Genomic DNA, 15,238 nt, shown 5'->3' on the forward strand with positions numbered 1-15,238 from the left:
CGGCCAGTCGTGATGGGGTTAAAGAGAACCAGGTAGCACCATTTTGCATGTTAAAAGGAATCTGTTAGCAGGTTTTTGCTACCTCATCGGACAGCAACATGTAGGCAAGGAGATTCTGAATCTAACAGTGCAGTCGTTCTGACACAATCTGAAGTTTTCGCTTGTAATGTAGCTGAGCCCAGGGAGCTGTCCTGCCCACACTAGGCTCTCTATAGGATTGTACATTGAGTGTGAGGTGGCAGTGATAGCATTGGACCATGTCAGACTTCTCAGCTTCATAGCAAAAAAACTGCTGTCAGACTCCTTTTAACCCCTTAACGACCCATGACGTACTGGGTACGTCACGGATCGTGTGCCGGTAAGCCCCACCCCCTGCCGCCGGCAGGCGGCCGCGATCCGCGCACATATCAGCTGTTATCAACAGCTGACATGTGTGCCTGCTAGCCGCGGGTGGGATCTCTTCCACCCGCGGCCATTAACCCCTTACATTTCGCAGCCAAAATCTGGCAGCGATATGTATATACCGCCATGACAGTCACTTACCCCGCCCCCACCGGAAGTCACATGACATGATCACGTGACTTTCGGTGGTTGCCATGGTAGCACAGGGTCATATGATGACGCCTGTAGCTAACATGACTCACTTCCTCTCAATGCCGGAATACAGCCGGCATTGAAAGTAAAGCAGCAAATCTGCAGTTCTCAGCTCTGTAGCTGAGATCTGCAGATAGTGCAGAGCGATCGGATTACTGATCGCTATAGCCCCCTAGGGGGACTAGTAAAATTAAAAAAAAAAGTAAAACAAAAAGTTTTAAAAAATAAAAAAACATAAAAAACATAAAAGTTCAAACAACCCCCCCTTTCACCCCATTGAAAATTAAAGGGTTAAAAAAATAAAAAATACACATTTGGTATTGCCGCGTTCAGAAATGCCCGATCAAAATATAAAATCAATGAATCTGATCAGTAAACGGCGTAGCGGCAAAAAAATTCCAAACGCCAAAATTACGTTTTTTCGTCGCTGCAAATTTTGCGCAAAATGCAATAGCAGGCGATCAAAACGTAGCATCTGCGCAAAAATGGTACCGTTAAAAACGTCAGGTCGAGACGCAAAAAAAAAAAAAAGCCATCACTGAGCCTCAGATCCCGAAAAATGAGAACGCTACGGGTTTTGGAAAATGGTGCAAAACGTGCGCCACTCTTTTTGGACAAGCTTGTGGATTTTTTTAACCCCTTAGATACAAGTAAACCTATACATGTTTGGTGTCTACAAACTCGCACTGACCTGAGGCATCACATAGATACCTCAGTTTTACCATATAGTGAACACAGTGAATAAAATATCCCAAAAACTATTGTACGATCACACTTTTTTTTGCAATTTTTCCGCACTTGGAAATTTTTTGCCGTTTTCCAGTACACTATATGGTAAAACTTATGGTTTCATTTAAAAGTACAACTCGTCCCGCAAAAAACAAGCCCTCATATGGCAAGATTGACGGAAAAATAAAAAAGTTACGGCTCTCGGAAGAAGGGGAGCAAAAAACAAAAACGCAAAAACGGAACGTGCCCGGGGGCTGAAGGGGTTAAAGTAAAACAAGAATGCCGCAGAGACACCATCACATGTTTGTCAACGCTGGCAGGAAACTAGCCAGGTCTTTCACCGGGAAGGAACAACCACGGGAAGGGCAGTCTCCAGCAATGCCTAGTAGAAGACTACATACAATAGGTAAGGATGGTTGACCTCGGGAAGATCGATATCCAACACCGCGGAGACACCATCACGTGTTTCTCAACGCAGTGACACTAGAACAAGGCCCCTGCGAAAATATGCAAAACAAGAATGCTGCGGAGCTTGTTTTGCATATTTTCCCAGGGGGCCTTATTCTAGTATCACTGCATTGAGAAACACGTGATGGTGTCTCCGCGGTGTTGGATGTTGATCTCCCCGAGGTCAACCATCCTTGCCTATATAATCCCTTTAATGTAAAGGCATGGTTACATTTGCATTGTTATACTGATTAACTGGATACCACTACTGAAGAAATCCTCATAGTGGTTATTCTTGATCAGCATTTGATGTTTTGGTGTAATAAGCTTTAGGTGTATAGCAGTGGAATTCTGGGTAGGGTCTTAAACTGCTGCCCATACCCCTCTACCTGCCACTGGGGTCTGAATCTGTCTCCTGCTTCAAAGTTTTCACTGGCGTCTTCCTTAATGTGGACGGCACTTATAAAGATTGAACTTTTCGATAAAATGACACCAGTTGCAGCACATGCGCAAACTGAGATCTTGGTTGGTCATAGGCACCATCTGCTGGAGACAGTCTGGAGGTCAATTTGCTCCTGGGCTGCCACTAGCCCAATTTAATTGAAGACTTTCAGGAGGTTACAAACCATGCCGGCAGTGAGGGTGCCGCCGTCGCGGAGTTTGAAACTGGGCAGATAAATACACCAGAGGCAGGCAGATGGGCCGGAGTAGAAGAGTCTACCAAAAGTTTTGCCTCTATGTACCTAAAGCTTGTTACACCAAAACTTCAAATGCTGATTAAATAACCATTATCTGGATTTCAGCAGTAAAGGTATCTATATAATCAGTATAGCAGTGCCATTATGGCCATGCCTTTATGTTAACATACAAAATGGTGCTGACAGGTTCTCTTGAAACTGATGGGAGTAGTGCGGTAGTATACTTGTGGCTGAGCTCTCATCTAGAGTTGAGCGGATCGGCTATAATCCGGGTCCGACGGATCCGGATCGGTTTGCCGCCGAAGTCCGGATCCGATCCGAAATCCGCGGCTATGTAAATGAATGGGGAGTCGGATCCGGGACGAGAGAGAGAGAGAACCGATTCGGATCGTGCACCCCGGGTACTGGTCGGACTCTGATCGGAACCTCGAACCGTGCAGATCCGGGTCCGCTCAACACTACTCTCATCCCATCATTTTAAGGTGGTTTCTAATTAATGCTAGACTCTAGTTGACCTTTAAAATATGCAGACTTTAGTCTGGTATAATATAAAGTCTGATATGAAAAAAGTAAATGTTGGGGTTTTATGTCTAGGTCTCGTCTTGGCTGGTGGGCGCACACAAATTGTCACATTTTTGCACCGAGTACCTTAATGTTCTAAGTATATTCTGTGTGGCAGAACTGCAGGTTCCAGTTTCTATATTGGATATTTGTATGTATCTTGCCACATACCATGTGCTGCTGCATTATCTGCTATGTATATATTGCCGTCATCGTAGCTTATACAGTTTCACATTTGCTTCATTCTGTTAGGAGATGGTGGTCAGAAATGTTGTATGAACAGTAATATCTAGATAAAGAAACAGTTTCTTAAAGGATACCTGATGAAAAGGAACATTTTGCACAATCTAGTGGGAAAAAAAGTCAGGCATAATAAATCGCATACATTGAATATAGTTAACTGACAACCCCAATAAGGAGAGGTTAGAATCAATATTTTAAACTACTTTTAGTTTATCCTTGTTTAGTGTTTATTATATGCTGCATATTAAAACTATCCCATGGAGTTCATTGCAAATCAATTGAAATACTGCCGTACGTATAAAACAACACTGGAGGCTCCTTATAAAATCCCTTACTGTGTGACATTTGTTAGTGCATCAAAGAAAGATTGGTTGCATGTAGCATTTGATGTAGACGCTGTGTTCCCCCTTGGGTTTGAGAGTAATCTTTTTCATTGTGGTTCTTTAAAGCTTCACATTGCTGAGCACCCTGCTGGTCACCTTGTGCTGAAATGGTTGCTAAAGCAAGATAAGGACTTAAAAGAACACGGTAAAGAAGGTAAGCGTCTACATGCTGAATGTCTCAGATTCTATAAGTCAAACTGGTATTACCTTACTACTTCACGCTTACATCCGACCCATTCATACTATTACTGTCTTGTGTTTGTATGGTCATACTTTTGGATACACTATTTTATGGAATATTGTTTTTCACCTTCTATACTGCTTTATATATGATTTTTATGAATTCAGCCTTATTGTGAAATGTCCACAAAGTTTCCGCTAGAGAATTGGTCTGTGCTTTGGGAGCATGTTAGTGCTTTGTTTTAAACGGCTATTCCCATCTCCAAGATAACCTCCCAATATGTAGTAGTAATAATAATAGCCGATACCTCCAATTAGAAATAATAGTATAGTTCTTCTGATTCACTATGTTGCTTACCTCATGTTCAGGGCATTACAGGACCTTAGGGTATCGATGTTTATGACCACTAGCAATGATCTAACTGTTACTATATGCATGGTCGTAACCATGGATATCGAAGACCCTGCAATGCCCTGAACATGAGGTAAGTAACATAGTGAATCAGAAGAACTGTACTACATTTCTAGTTGGAGGTATTGGCTACTATTATTACACCTACTACATATTGGGCTAGGATCTTGGAGATGGGAATAACCCTTTAAGGCCTTTACCAACAGTCACATAACTCAGTCCCTAGATATGCAGAAAAGGTGCATGTTTTTACACTGGGTGGTTCAAATGCCATGTAGACATTGATTTTGGTCTCTACTGCATTATTTTGAGGCTTTTTCTGGGGCATTTTTCTACCATGTGTTAATTTATTTTGCAATCTTTTTATTCTTGTAGAGGGTTAAATAACACCTAAGTTTCACAGTATTTATTAATGGGGTTTTCCTAGACTTTTCCCAGTGCCACCACCAGAACTACTCAGTTGCAAAGCAGCAGAGCTCCTTCCAAGAAATAGTGACCATGGCCAGGTACTGCATAACCGCCCTCCATTGATTCGAATAGGGGCAGATATGCAGTACCCAGCCGTGGTCACTATACCGTTGTCTGAGCTGTTGTGCAACTCCGCAACTAAGCAGTTCCGGCTGGTGGCAGCACCAAGAACAGATGATCGGCAGGTTGCAGGGTCTTGTGTCCTCACTGATCCGACATTAGTGACCTATCCTAAGAATAGGTCATCAATGTTGAGGTCCTGGAAAAACCCTTAAATCCCCGGATTACTGTTGATTTAAGCTACTGTGAGGTACAGAATTATCCAATAATGCTGTCTTTACTCATGCCAATGTTTGTTATACGGTGGCACGCTCCTTATTGTTTGGGTTTCTTAGAGACTGTTACTAGGTGTGAAAGATTATTGCCCTGTTTTTAGTATGACTAATGTTGCCATTTCTCCTGTTTCTGATGCTTTATTCTAATCAAGAAAATTAGGTTAGTTAAAATGTTGACAATACTGTTGTGTATTTCACTCCAATGTACTGTTGTATAAAGGGAACCTGTCAGGTCCAATATGCCCCCAGAACCACGAGCTAATCTCTGCCTAACCGTCCCTGTATACACTAGCATAGCTAAAGAGATCTTTAGAAAAAGTATTTCTAAAGATCTTTTATCTTATGCTAATGAGCGTGAGGACTAGTCCCAAGGGCGTTATATCCCCCGACTAGCCCATCCTGTTAGCAGCCCACAGGGGTGTACTAACATGCTTTTCAATGCAGCATCACCAGTGGTGCCGCTCGTACCTGTGATCGCTGTTCTGAATGCTGGGCACTTCGGTTCATGCGTAGTAGACCTATCTGAAGCTGCGACATGTACACTCGGGTTTCATACTACGCATGACCGTAAGTGCCCGGCATTCAGAAGGGCAGAGACAGTGGACACAGGTATTTTTGTCACCGCTGGGAACGCTGCATTGTATAGCATGTTGGTACACCCCTGAGGGCATGCTAACATGCTAAGAGGACGGACTAGTCGGGGAATATAACGCCCTTGGGACTAGTCCCCTATGCTAGTGTATACTAGGTCGGTTAGGCAGGGATTAGCAATATACACCCAGAACTGCTCGTGGTTCTGGGTGCTTATTGCACCTGACAGGTTCCATTAAAGATGGCATGGCAAACGTCAGTCTTGGTAAATTTTGCCCATATTTATAAATGGTCACACTCCTTTTTAATATTTTTTATTCTTTGCCAATTTTTGCACCACATACAAAAAGTTATTTCTGCTCTTCAGGCATAGAGTTGTAATGTTATTTCCACCAGTTTCTGCTGTGAATGGCAATAAATCTCTTGGTTTCATTTAAGGCCCATGCCCTTCTGTTTAACCACACACAATTTACTTTTCTGTTTTTAAGTTTTCAGAGACCAGTAAAACAGTGAAAATGTGCAAGTGTAAAACAAATCTGCATATTTCCACTGATTTATGGCAGTATTATGTTGTTAGTTTCCACATTTCTATGCATAGTCATTGGTCTTTACAAGAGTATATCAGGCTTGACATAGTTACTGCAGATGCTAATTCTAAATACATAAGGCAGCTCAGTGTTATACATTGCCACTTGAAAGTCTCATGAACCAATGTCAAACAATCAGGATTTTTCTTTCTCACCTGGAGAAAATGCTTTTTACAAATCTTGGAAAAAGGAATCCACCGCATTCAATGGTGAATGTTGCAAGATTTTTATTATGCAAGAACACTCATGGAGTGTGACGTAAAATTAAAGGGGTTATCCGGCTTATTTTGCCTATTCTTCTTTATTATACCATTGGGCTACATAGGGGCAGGTTGATAGATACCAACTACTTACCCACCCTGCTTGTCATCCCCTCTCCCTCGTCACATGACCTCTCTGAGCCCACTCTTGCCGTGATTTTGCTGCTTCCTGTGATGTCACGTCGATAGGGACAGGATCTTGGTGACTGGCATCACAGCCAACCTCATGTTGCCGCCCTGCTGCCGACCAGGTACAGTGCGACGCAGATGACAATACAGCATAGATTAGCTTAAAAAAAATTGGGACTTTGTTGCCATACAACTTTTTTAAGTGTCAGGATAGGAAAGCGACAAAGACGTTTCGATCTGTCCCGGGTCTTTATCGTAGACTTGCTTACAAAAAAATGAGAACAGGAAAACATAATGGTTGTGTTGTACAACATATAACATGGATATAACATACAAAACATACACATAAAGTAATAAGGCAAAATATAACTGTGTAGTGTAAATCTAGGGATAAAAATATATATTATCTTGTCTGCCAGTAGGTATAAATGAAGACCAGTATAGATTATGCTCAAGGTAATAACATACAATATAATAGTGGAGTAAAGTAGAAACAAGGATCACAGATCAAATCAATAGGAAAATATATATAAAAATGTAAGCCTAAAAAAATCCTAGATGCATTAGCTAAACTAGGTGAATGTCCCCAGGAGGTGTTAATGTTATATGGGAAAAGGGTGAGAAAATCAGAGGTGATAAGATGAACATAAGGGTCCACTTACAATAGGATCTATATAAAGTGGAGGGGAAAGGAAAAAATTGGAATGGTAAGGTACAAAGTGGATAAGTAGAGTAAACAAACAAGAGCAAAGTAAGAGAAGTGATTTACCTGAACCCAAGGTAAGTATATGGATGGGGTATAGTAACTGCTACCAGTGCTATTGCAAGGACTGACAGTGGTTTAAAGGGAAACTGTCAGCAGATTCGGGGCCTATAAGCTGCGGCCACCACCAGTGGGCTCTCATATACAGCATTTTAACATGCTGTATATAAGAACCCAGGCTGCTATGTAGAACGTAAAAATCACTTTATAATACCTAAACGGTCGCTGCGGTGGAGTTAGGTCATATGGGCGGTGCCTCCTCTTTCGGCCATCTTCGGCTGCCTTCTGTAGCCTGTGTGCATGATGCGTCCTACGTCATACACACTCGCTGGTTCCACGCAGGCGCACTACAATACTTTGATCTGCCCTGCGCAGGACCTCAATGCCGGCGAGTGTGGATGATGTAGGACGCGTCATGCACCCCGGCTTCAGAAGAAGGACGACAAAAATGGCCTAAAGAGGAGGCGCTGGCAATGGAGATGCCCATATGACCCAACTCCACTCCAGCGACCGTTTAGGTGAATATTATAAAGTTATTTTTTACGTTCTACACAGCGGCCTGGGCTCTTATATACAACATGTTAGAATGCTTTAAGAGCCCACTGGTGGTGGCCACAACTTATAGGCCCCAAATCTGGTGACAGGTTCCCTTTAAATATGGTGGCAGGAGGAAAAATTATGCCTACAAATCTTTTTCAGTATGAGTTACTGCCTTCTCTGGTTTTATACACTTATTTGATGGAATCCACTTTTGCACCACTCCAGTTTTTCAATATTTTCTGGGAATTTTTGTGTAAACCTCAGTTGTTCTAAGAGCTACATGCATTAGTAGTGCAACACCATTACAAGATTTGAATTCCAGCAAGATTCATTAAATGTACTCTCAAAATTAAAATCTATACGTTCTTTAACACATTAATAATAGCCTTATAAAAGCCCAACTCATGGTTTCACCCCATGGCTTTGTCTAGGTCATAACTGACGTCCGGATAGAGGATTTTAAGTTTAACGATGAAAGGCTTGCTCGGAATTCCCCGAAAAATCTGGAAAGGAAGGGGAATGGTGTAAAAGCTGATTCCATCAAACAAATGTGTATTATCGGAGGAAGACGGCGACTGGAGAACTGTAGAAGATTTGTCTAAAGCCTGCTTTACATGAGTCGATCTATCGTGCGATAGCACGAGCGATCGTACCCGCCCCCGTCGTTTTTGCGTCACGGGCAAATCGCTGCCCGTGGCGCACAAACTCGTTTAACCCCCGTCACATGCATTTACCTTCCGGACGACCTCGCTGTGGGCATCCACTTCCTGAACTGGGAGGGACGTTCGGCGTCACATCGACGTCACACGGCAGCCGGCCAATAGAAGCGGAGGGGCGTAGATGAGCGGGATGTAAACATCCCGCCCACCTCCTTCCTTCCATTAAGCCAGCGGGTGCCGTGGGACGCAGGTACGCTGTGTTCATCGTTCCCGTGGTGTCACACGGAGCAACGTGTAATGCCACGGAAACGATGAACAACCTGCACCCATGAAAATAAACGATATTATGAAAGTTAACGACGAGTACACGACTCACAATTTGTGAGCGATACTGCGTCGCTCGGAGGTGTCACACGAGACGACGACGTGCGCTATGCCAGATGTGCGTCACGAAAACCGTGACCCCCGACGACATATCGCACGATATATCATCTCGTGTAAAGCCCGCATTAGAGCATTTTCTCCTGGTAAATGCAAGAAAAATTTTGATTGTATGAAGATTCTTGAGGAGTGTTTCATGTGAGAGCATATAGTGATATAATCTTACATTTATATAATTACTTTTTTTTTCAATTATTATATATAAATACTTTGGACTTCAGTTTCTGACCATTGCTAGCTACATTGATTGCTTTAGCAATTTGGAAATATATTTTCAGTCATATAGAATACTGGATAGTTTGTTAGATTAGCTGCAAAATCAATAAAAGGGGCTGCTGTAGACATTTGTCAGAATCTGAGGCCGGGAAAGTGACTTGCATCCTTCATAAATGTTATGAGATCATACCATGCTGTGGTCTGAGTGAAAAGGACCCAGCTAAACATCCTTAGTTTTATGAAATCTAGATTTGTGAATGTGAACATACATACTTTAAAATTAATGTTTTGTGCTCTTCAAATTTTGCCAAGTTATTTTTCCTTGAAGCAGAGTTCTTAGTGTACTCCCTACTCAATGACATTAAAATACCCCAAAGACTGTGATCACACTTTATGCTGCACCTACCGCATTAAAAGCACACAATGAGTAATGTGTGAATAACCCCTGGGGTACATTTACCACAGTTACAAATGTTTGTCTTCATTAACATGTTTTTCTCTTCCAAATATAATTGCTAGAAAGTGATCTATAATAAGAAACACATAAGAAAAAAATAATCTGACACCAGTAATTTTCAGTTTAAATTTACTAAATGTCAATGAATGGAAATCAGTCACTGCTTTTGATTTGTGGTTCCACAAAAAAATAAAAAGCAAACTATTGAAAATGGCCAAAACGTTTGTCCTTAGGAGCATGTTAAACGGAGTTGTGCCGTGTAATTGTCGCCAATGTCTACAAACTTGTAATCAGTAAAGGTGGTGTCACACACAGCGACAACGACGTCGCTGCTACGTCACCATTTTCTGTGACGTTGCAGCGACGTCCCGTCGTTGTCGCTGTGTGTGACATCCAGCAACGAGCTGGCCCCTGCTGTGAGGTCGCCGCTCGTTGCTGAATGTCCAGCTTCATTTTTTGGTCGTCGCTCTCCCGCTGTGACGCACAGATCGCTGTGTGTGACAGCGAGAGAGCGACGAAATGAAGCGAGCATGGAGCAGGAGCCGGCATCTGGCAGCTGCGGTAAGCTGTAACCAAGGTAAACATCGGGTAACCAAGGTGGTTACCCGATATTTACCTTAGTTACCAACCTCCGCCGCTGCCAGTGCCGGCTCCTGCTCTGTGCACATGTAGCTGCAGTACACATTGTGTAATTAACCCGATATGTACTGTAGCTAGGAGAGCAAGGAGCCAGCGCTAAGCAGTGTGCGCGGCTCCCTGCTCTCTGCACTGTGACATGTAGCTGCAGTACACATCGGGTTAATTAACCCGATGTGTACTGTAGCTAGGAGAGCAAGGAGCCAGCGCTCAGTGTGCACGGCTCCCTGCTCTCTGCACATGTTGCAGCACTGTCGTTATGATCGCTGCTTCGGCTGCTGTGTTTGACAGCTAAGCAGCGATCATAACAGCGACTTACAAGGTCGCTGCTACGTCACAGAAAATGGTGACGTAACAGCGACGTCGTTGTCGCTGTCGTTTAGTGTGACCCCAGCTTTAGTCTGTCTATTTAAAGTGTGCAAAGTAGTCACTGTGCTGTTTGGTATCATCTATTTACCACAATGAACATAGATCAAAGAAAGCAAAGGGGAGAGTTGTCTCAGGAGATTATAAGAAATGTATAGACAAAAGTCTGTAAGACAACAGCTTTCTGTTTCTGTTACTACAGTTACACTTATTAATCAGGAGTTCAAGCTTCTTGGAACTATAGCTGCAAAAGGAAAATTCATGACAAATTGAAGTGTTAGATAATATGGATGGCACCATGCCGCGATTCTTTTCTCATGCCGATTTAGCATGAGAAATCAATCGCAGGTGGACACTGCCCCATAGTTTTTGCACTAGAGTTTAAGCAATCCAATGTTTTATCGGATTGCACTTGTCCTTGCAAAACACAAGTGGAACCGAGCCATTAAGGGTACCATCACTCTTGCCAAGGGCATTTTTACTAGTTTGAGGGATTGCTTGGTTTTGGGTTTTTTTAATTTTTATGTTGAGCCACAATTCAAAAGCAATGTCTAATTTTCATTTGTTTATAATCAGTAAATTTAATTTGAAAATTACTTTTCTCAGTTTCAAGTTACTTCAGCAACTATTATGGGTTTTTCTTCAACAGAACAGTAAAATCAGTTTTGTCCATGTGTGTATATGTAGATTAGGGCCAGCAATACATCCCCCAACATGCATATCCGGTTTAATGGGCCCAGTTCAATAGCTGGTGCTCAGTATCCATGTCTGATGAATAGAAAAGCACCTGTACAAGCATCAAGTGGGATGTGAAATGGATGGCATGGACAAGTTTTTTAAGGAGGAGCCTTGCAAGCCTGTTTACCTTTTAAGTTAATGGAATTAATGTAATTTTCATGCAATAAAAGCTTCAAACGTTTATAGGCAAGTGCCGTGATTATTTTTGGACTTTGTTATATTTGTGCATGTAGTTCATTTTTTAGAAGGGTTCGGTATGAACTTAAAAAGTGTAAAATAAATACTACAAGCAAAAGCACAGCGTGGAACTACTGTTTTCCTCGAGCAGCACGGCCAAACACAATGTCCTTTTACTTATACTTGTCAATATTCTTGGACTTGGATATATCCACGTTTAACTCAAAGAAACTATTTTTTATTCTTATCAGCCTCCTTTGCTAGAACATTGGTAGAACACGTCAGCATCAAGAATCTCAGCACCTGGGCAAAAGTGAACAGAGGGGCCATTGTCCTTTGCTGGTAAGAGTGCCATCTAGAGAGTTATTAAGTAACATTTATTTTTACCTGTAACATATTCATCTGTCCTTTATTGCCTTTTAAGTAGTTACTTAACTCTAAGACAACATATATTAAATAGAGAGCGTCTTTGTTTTCAACATTGGTGGGGATTACTGCACAAAGGAGTAGTATTACCAAAGTACTGCTGTCCTCAGAGTTTGAAGATGAGCTCAATGGAATATCTGAGCCCATCTTGCACCTTACATTTTCTATTGATATTGGTCTGCATTGAACCTGTTAAAGTGATACCTTACATTTTCTATTGCTATTGGGCTGCTCTGGCGCTGGTAGTCTGGTATTTTACATTTTGTATTCATATTGGGCTGCACTGGCGCTGGTAGTCTGGTATCTTACATTTTCTATTCATATTGGGCTGCACTGGCGCTGGTAGTCTGGTACCTTACATTTTCTATTGCTATTGGGCTGCACTGGTGCTGGTAGTCTAAAACATTACATATTCTATTGATATTGGGCTGCACTGGTAGTCTGGGACATTACATTTTCTATTGCTTTTGGGCTGCACTGGCACTGGTAGTCTGGTACATCACATTTTCTATTGATATTGGGCTGCACTGGCGCTGGTAGTCTGGTACATCACATTTTCTGTTGATATTGGGCTGCGCTGGTAGTCTGGGACATTACATTTTCTATTCATATTGGGCTGCGCTGGTAGTCTGGTACATCACATTTTCTGTTGATATTGGGCTGCACTGGCGCTGGTAATCTGGGACATTACATTTTCTATTCATATTGGGCTGCACTGGCGCTGGTAGTCTGGGACATTTTAATTTCTATTCATATTGGGCTGCGCTGGTAGTCTGGGACATTACATTTTCTCTTACTATTGGGCTGCACTGGCGCTGGTAGTCTGGGACATTACATTTTCTATTCATATTGGGCTGCACTGGCGCTGGTAGTCTGGGACATTACATTTTCTATTCATATTGGGCTGCACTGGCGCTGGTAGTCTGGGACATTACATTTTTTATTTATTTTGGGCTGCACTGGCGCTGGTAGTCTGGGACATTACATTTTCTATTCATATTGGGCTGCACTGGCGCTGGTAGTCTGGGACATTACATTTTCTATTTATATTGGGCTGCACTGGCGCTGGTAGTCTGGGACATTACATTTTCTATTTATATTGGGCTGCACTGGCGCTGGTAGTCTGGGGCATTACATTTTCTATTCATATTGGGCTGCACTGGCGCTGGTAGTCTGGGACATTACATTTTCTATTCATATTGGGCTGCACTGGCGCTGGTAGTCTGGGACATTACATTTTCTATTCATATTGGGCTGCACTGGCGCTGGTAGTCTGGGACATTACATTTTCTATTGATATTGAGCTGAACTCTATAGTGTCATCCACTGTGGTCAGTGTTCATTTTGTATTGCTGAATTTTTCGTAATCTGGTATTGGCATCTTAAAGCTAAATACCGTATTCATACTGCTTATTTCCTCCAGTTTGGTGATCTCCGTATTGATCTTCTGTTTAGTCCTAATGTCCTTATTCACATAGCAGTAATTGTAAGCTTAAATCAGAAATGGAAAAATCATAACTAAAAGATTTGCACTTATTCTGTGCGGTGCATCCCCCCTCCTGCTTTTAGCTTACAGGTACTGATTGAATATCAGCCAGAAATAATGATGTGTGAGCAAGGCCTTCCTTATGATCAGGGAAAACGTACCTTTTAGACAGTCGTATTTTGTAAGAACTATTGCAAGGTTGAAATTTTGTAGAAAGAACATCAACACTCATAGCTGAAAATGGAGGAATATGTGTTTTAATGAATAGAAGAGCTGAGAAAAATAAAAGCAAGTTTTAGCTTTGTGAATATACTTGCTTAGTGTTTCCCAACGTTTGCTAGTTATTACTTATACTTTGTGACTCTAATCGCTCCCCATTTCCATCTATTCATGTGTTATGGAGAAGGTCACAAACCGCGCTAATTCCATCTCCTTTTAGACCCTGCACTATTCACCTCTCTCTAATCCTCATTAGAAATGGCTGGCTGAGTTTTGCAAGACGATTGACCCTTAGGAGAAATGGATCTGGCTCACACAGCGCAGTTAGGAAACCCAGAAAGTTGACTAGTAATGAACCACAGCTCAGCATGGGCATTATACTCTTTGTTCAGTGACTCGCTCATTGCAATCACCTAGCCCTCTTACTTTTTTACGCATTGTTAGGTAGTAGTCATTAACTCCGCTCCCGTTGGCCTTGGCGTATTGTTTAGCTGGTTACAGTAATTCAAAAGAACGGTGTACGGGTGAGCATTATGGTTCAAAGTCATTATTTGGTCGGGATTACAAGGTTTAAATATTTTAATGTTTTTCATCATTGCACAGTGGTTTGCCTTGCTGCTGTTTGGTTTGTGAATTAAAAGGGACATTCCACTTCCACATATTGGAATAGGTAAAACAATATAGCTTTTTTTTGAAGAAAAATATATGGAATAAATACATGCATGTTGCTTAATTTACTTTTTAATGTAATTTTTTCTTTACCTTGCTCAGATTTTTCTGATAAATTTATTTTTATTTATAGCCTTTTACACAGTCCACACGAAGAAATCACTACCCAAGTGAAAAATGGACTCAAGGGCCTCGTGACCAAACCAAAAGACTCGAAAAACACGAAAGCAATCGGAGCTTTAATCGAAAACTTAAATTCTCCCTAGTTTCAAAAGTTTGGATAAATGATGGACCTGTGTATTATCTGTATGTTTGGGAAGGACTTGTCAGAATGTTTTATATTTATAAATCTAACTACTTTACAAACTTTTTCTGTGTCATTTATTTAATTGATTTTTTTCAAACTACTAAATGTATTCTTTCAGTGTGGTAAACTAATTAAAGGGCTTATCCAGGGAATTAACAAGAATGTATAATGTGAGAGGACTGCCAGTTTGGGTCGCTGGATCACATGCTACTGTGACGTTTCAAGAAATGTTTCCTCTTATGTCGCAACTGAAGAAACTTCTAAAGGATTTCTTATTCGTCTACACATAGACATATTGATCAAAGATTGCTAAAGTTTTCATGCTTGGCCATTTTTTTTCAATTCTTACCAGGTTATAACTCTGGACCACTTGAACAGATCCCAGTGTTTCTGGGTGTTTTTTCGTGACATATTGTACTTCATGCTAGTGATAAATTTTGGGCGATATCATTTCTGTTTATGAAATTATCGAATATTTGACAAAAAAAGGTGAACATTTTGCAATTTTTTGAGTCTTATAA

At 41.5% G+C, this 15,238-nt stretch overlaps 1 protein-coding gene across 2 annotated transcripts in view; it reads left to right on the plus strand.

The window, feature by feature from the left end:
• PUM3 (pumilio RNA binding family member 3) overlaps positions 1-14,771 on the plus strand; it is a 198,189-nt gene extending 183,418 nt beyond the window's left edge. For both annotated transcript variants that reach the window (XM_075339844.1, XM_075339852.1), the window contains exons 16-18: positions 3,722-3,809; positions 11,862-11,952; positions 14,544-14,771. In XM_075339844.1, the coding sequence (XP_075195959.1) occupies positions 3,722-3,809; positions 11,862-11,952; positions 14,544-14,676 (312 nt within the window). In that variant the 3' untranslated portion in view covers positions 14,677-14,771. The remainder of the gene's footprint in view (positions 1-3,721; positions 3,810-11,861; positions 11,953-14,543) is intronic.
• Positions 14,772-15,238: the final 467 nt, after the last annotated feature.

Source organism: Anomaloglossus baeobatrachus, chromosome 1, assembly GCF_048569485.1.
Source record: "Anomaloglossus baeobatrachus isolate aAnoBae1 chromosome 1, aAnoBae1.hap1, whole genome shotgun sequence".
NCBI classification, from domain to species: domain Eukaryota; kingdom Metazoa; phylum Chordata; class Amphibia; order Anura; family Aromobatidae; genus Anomaloglossus; species Anomaloglossus baeobatrachus.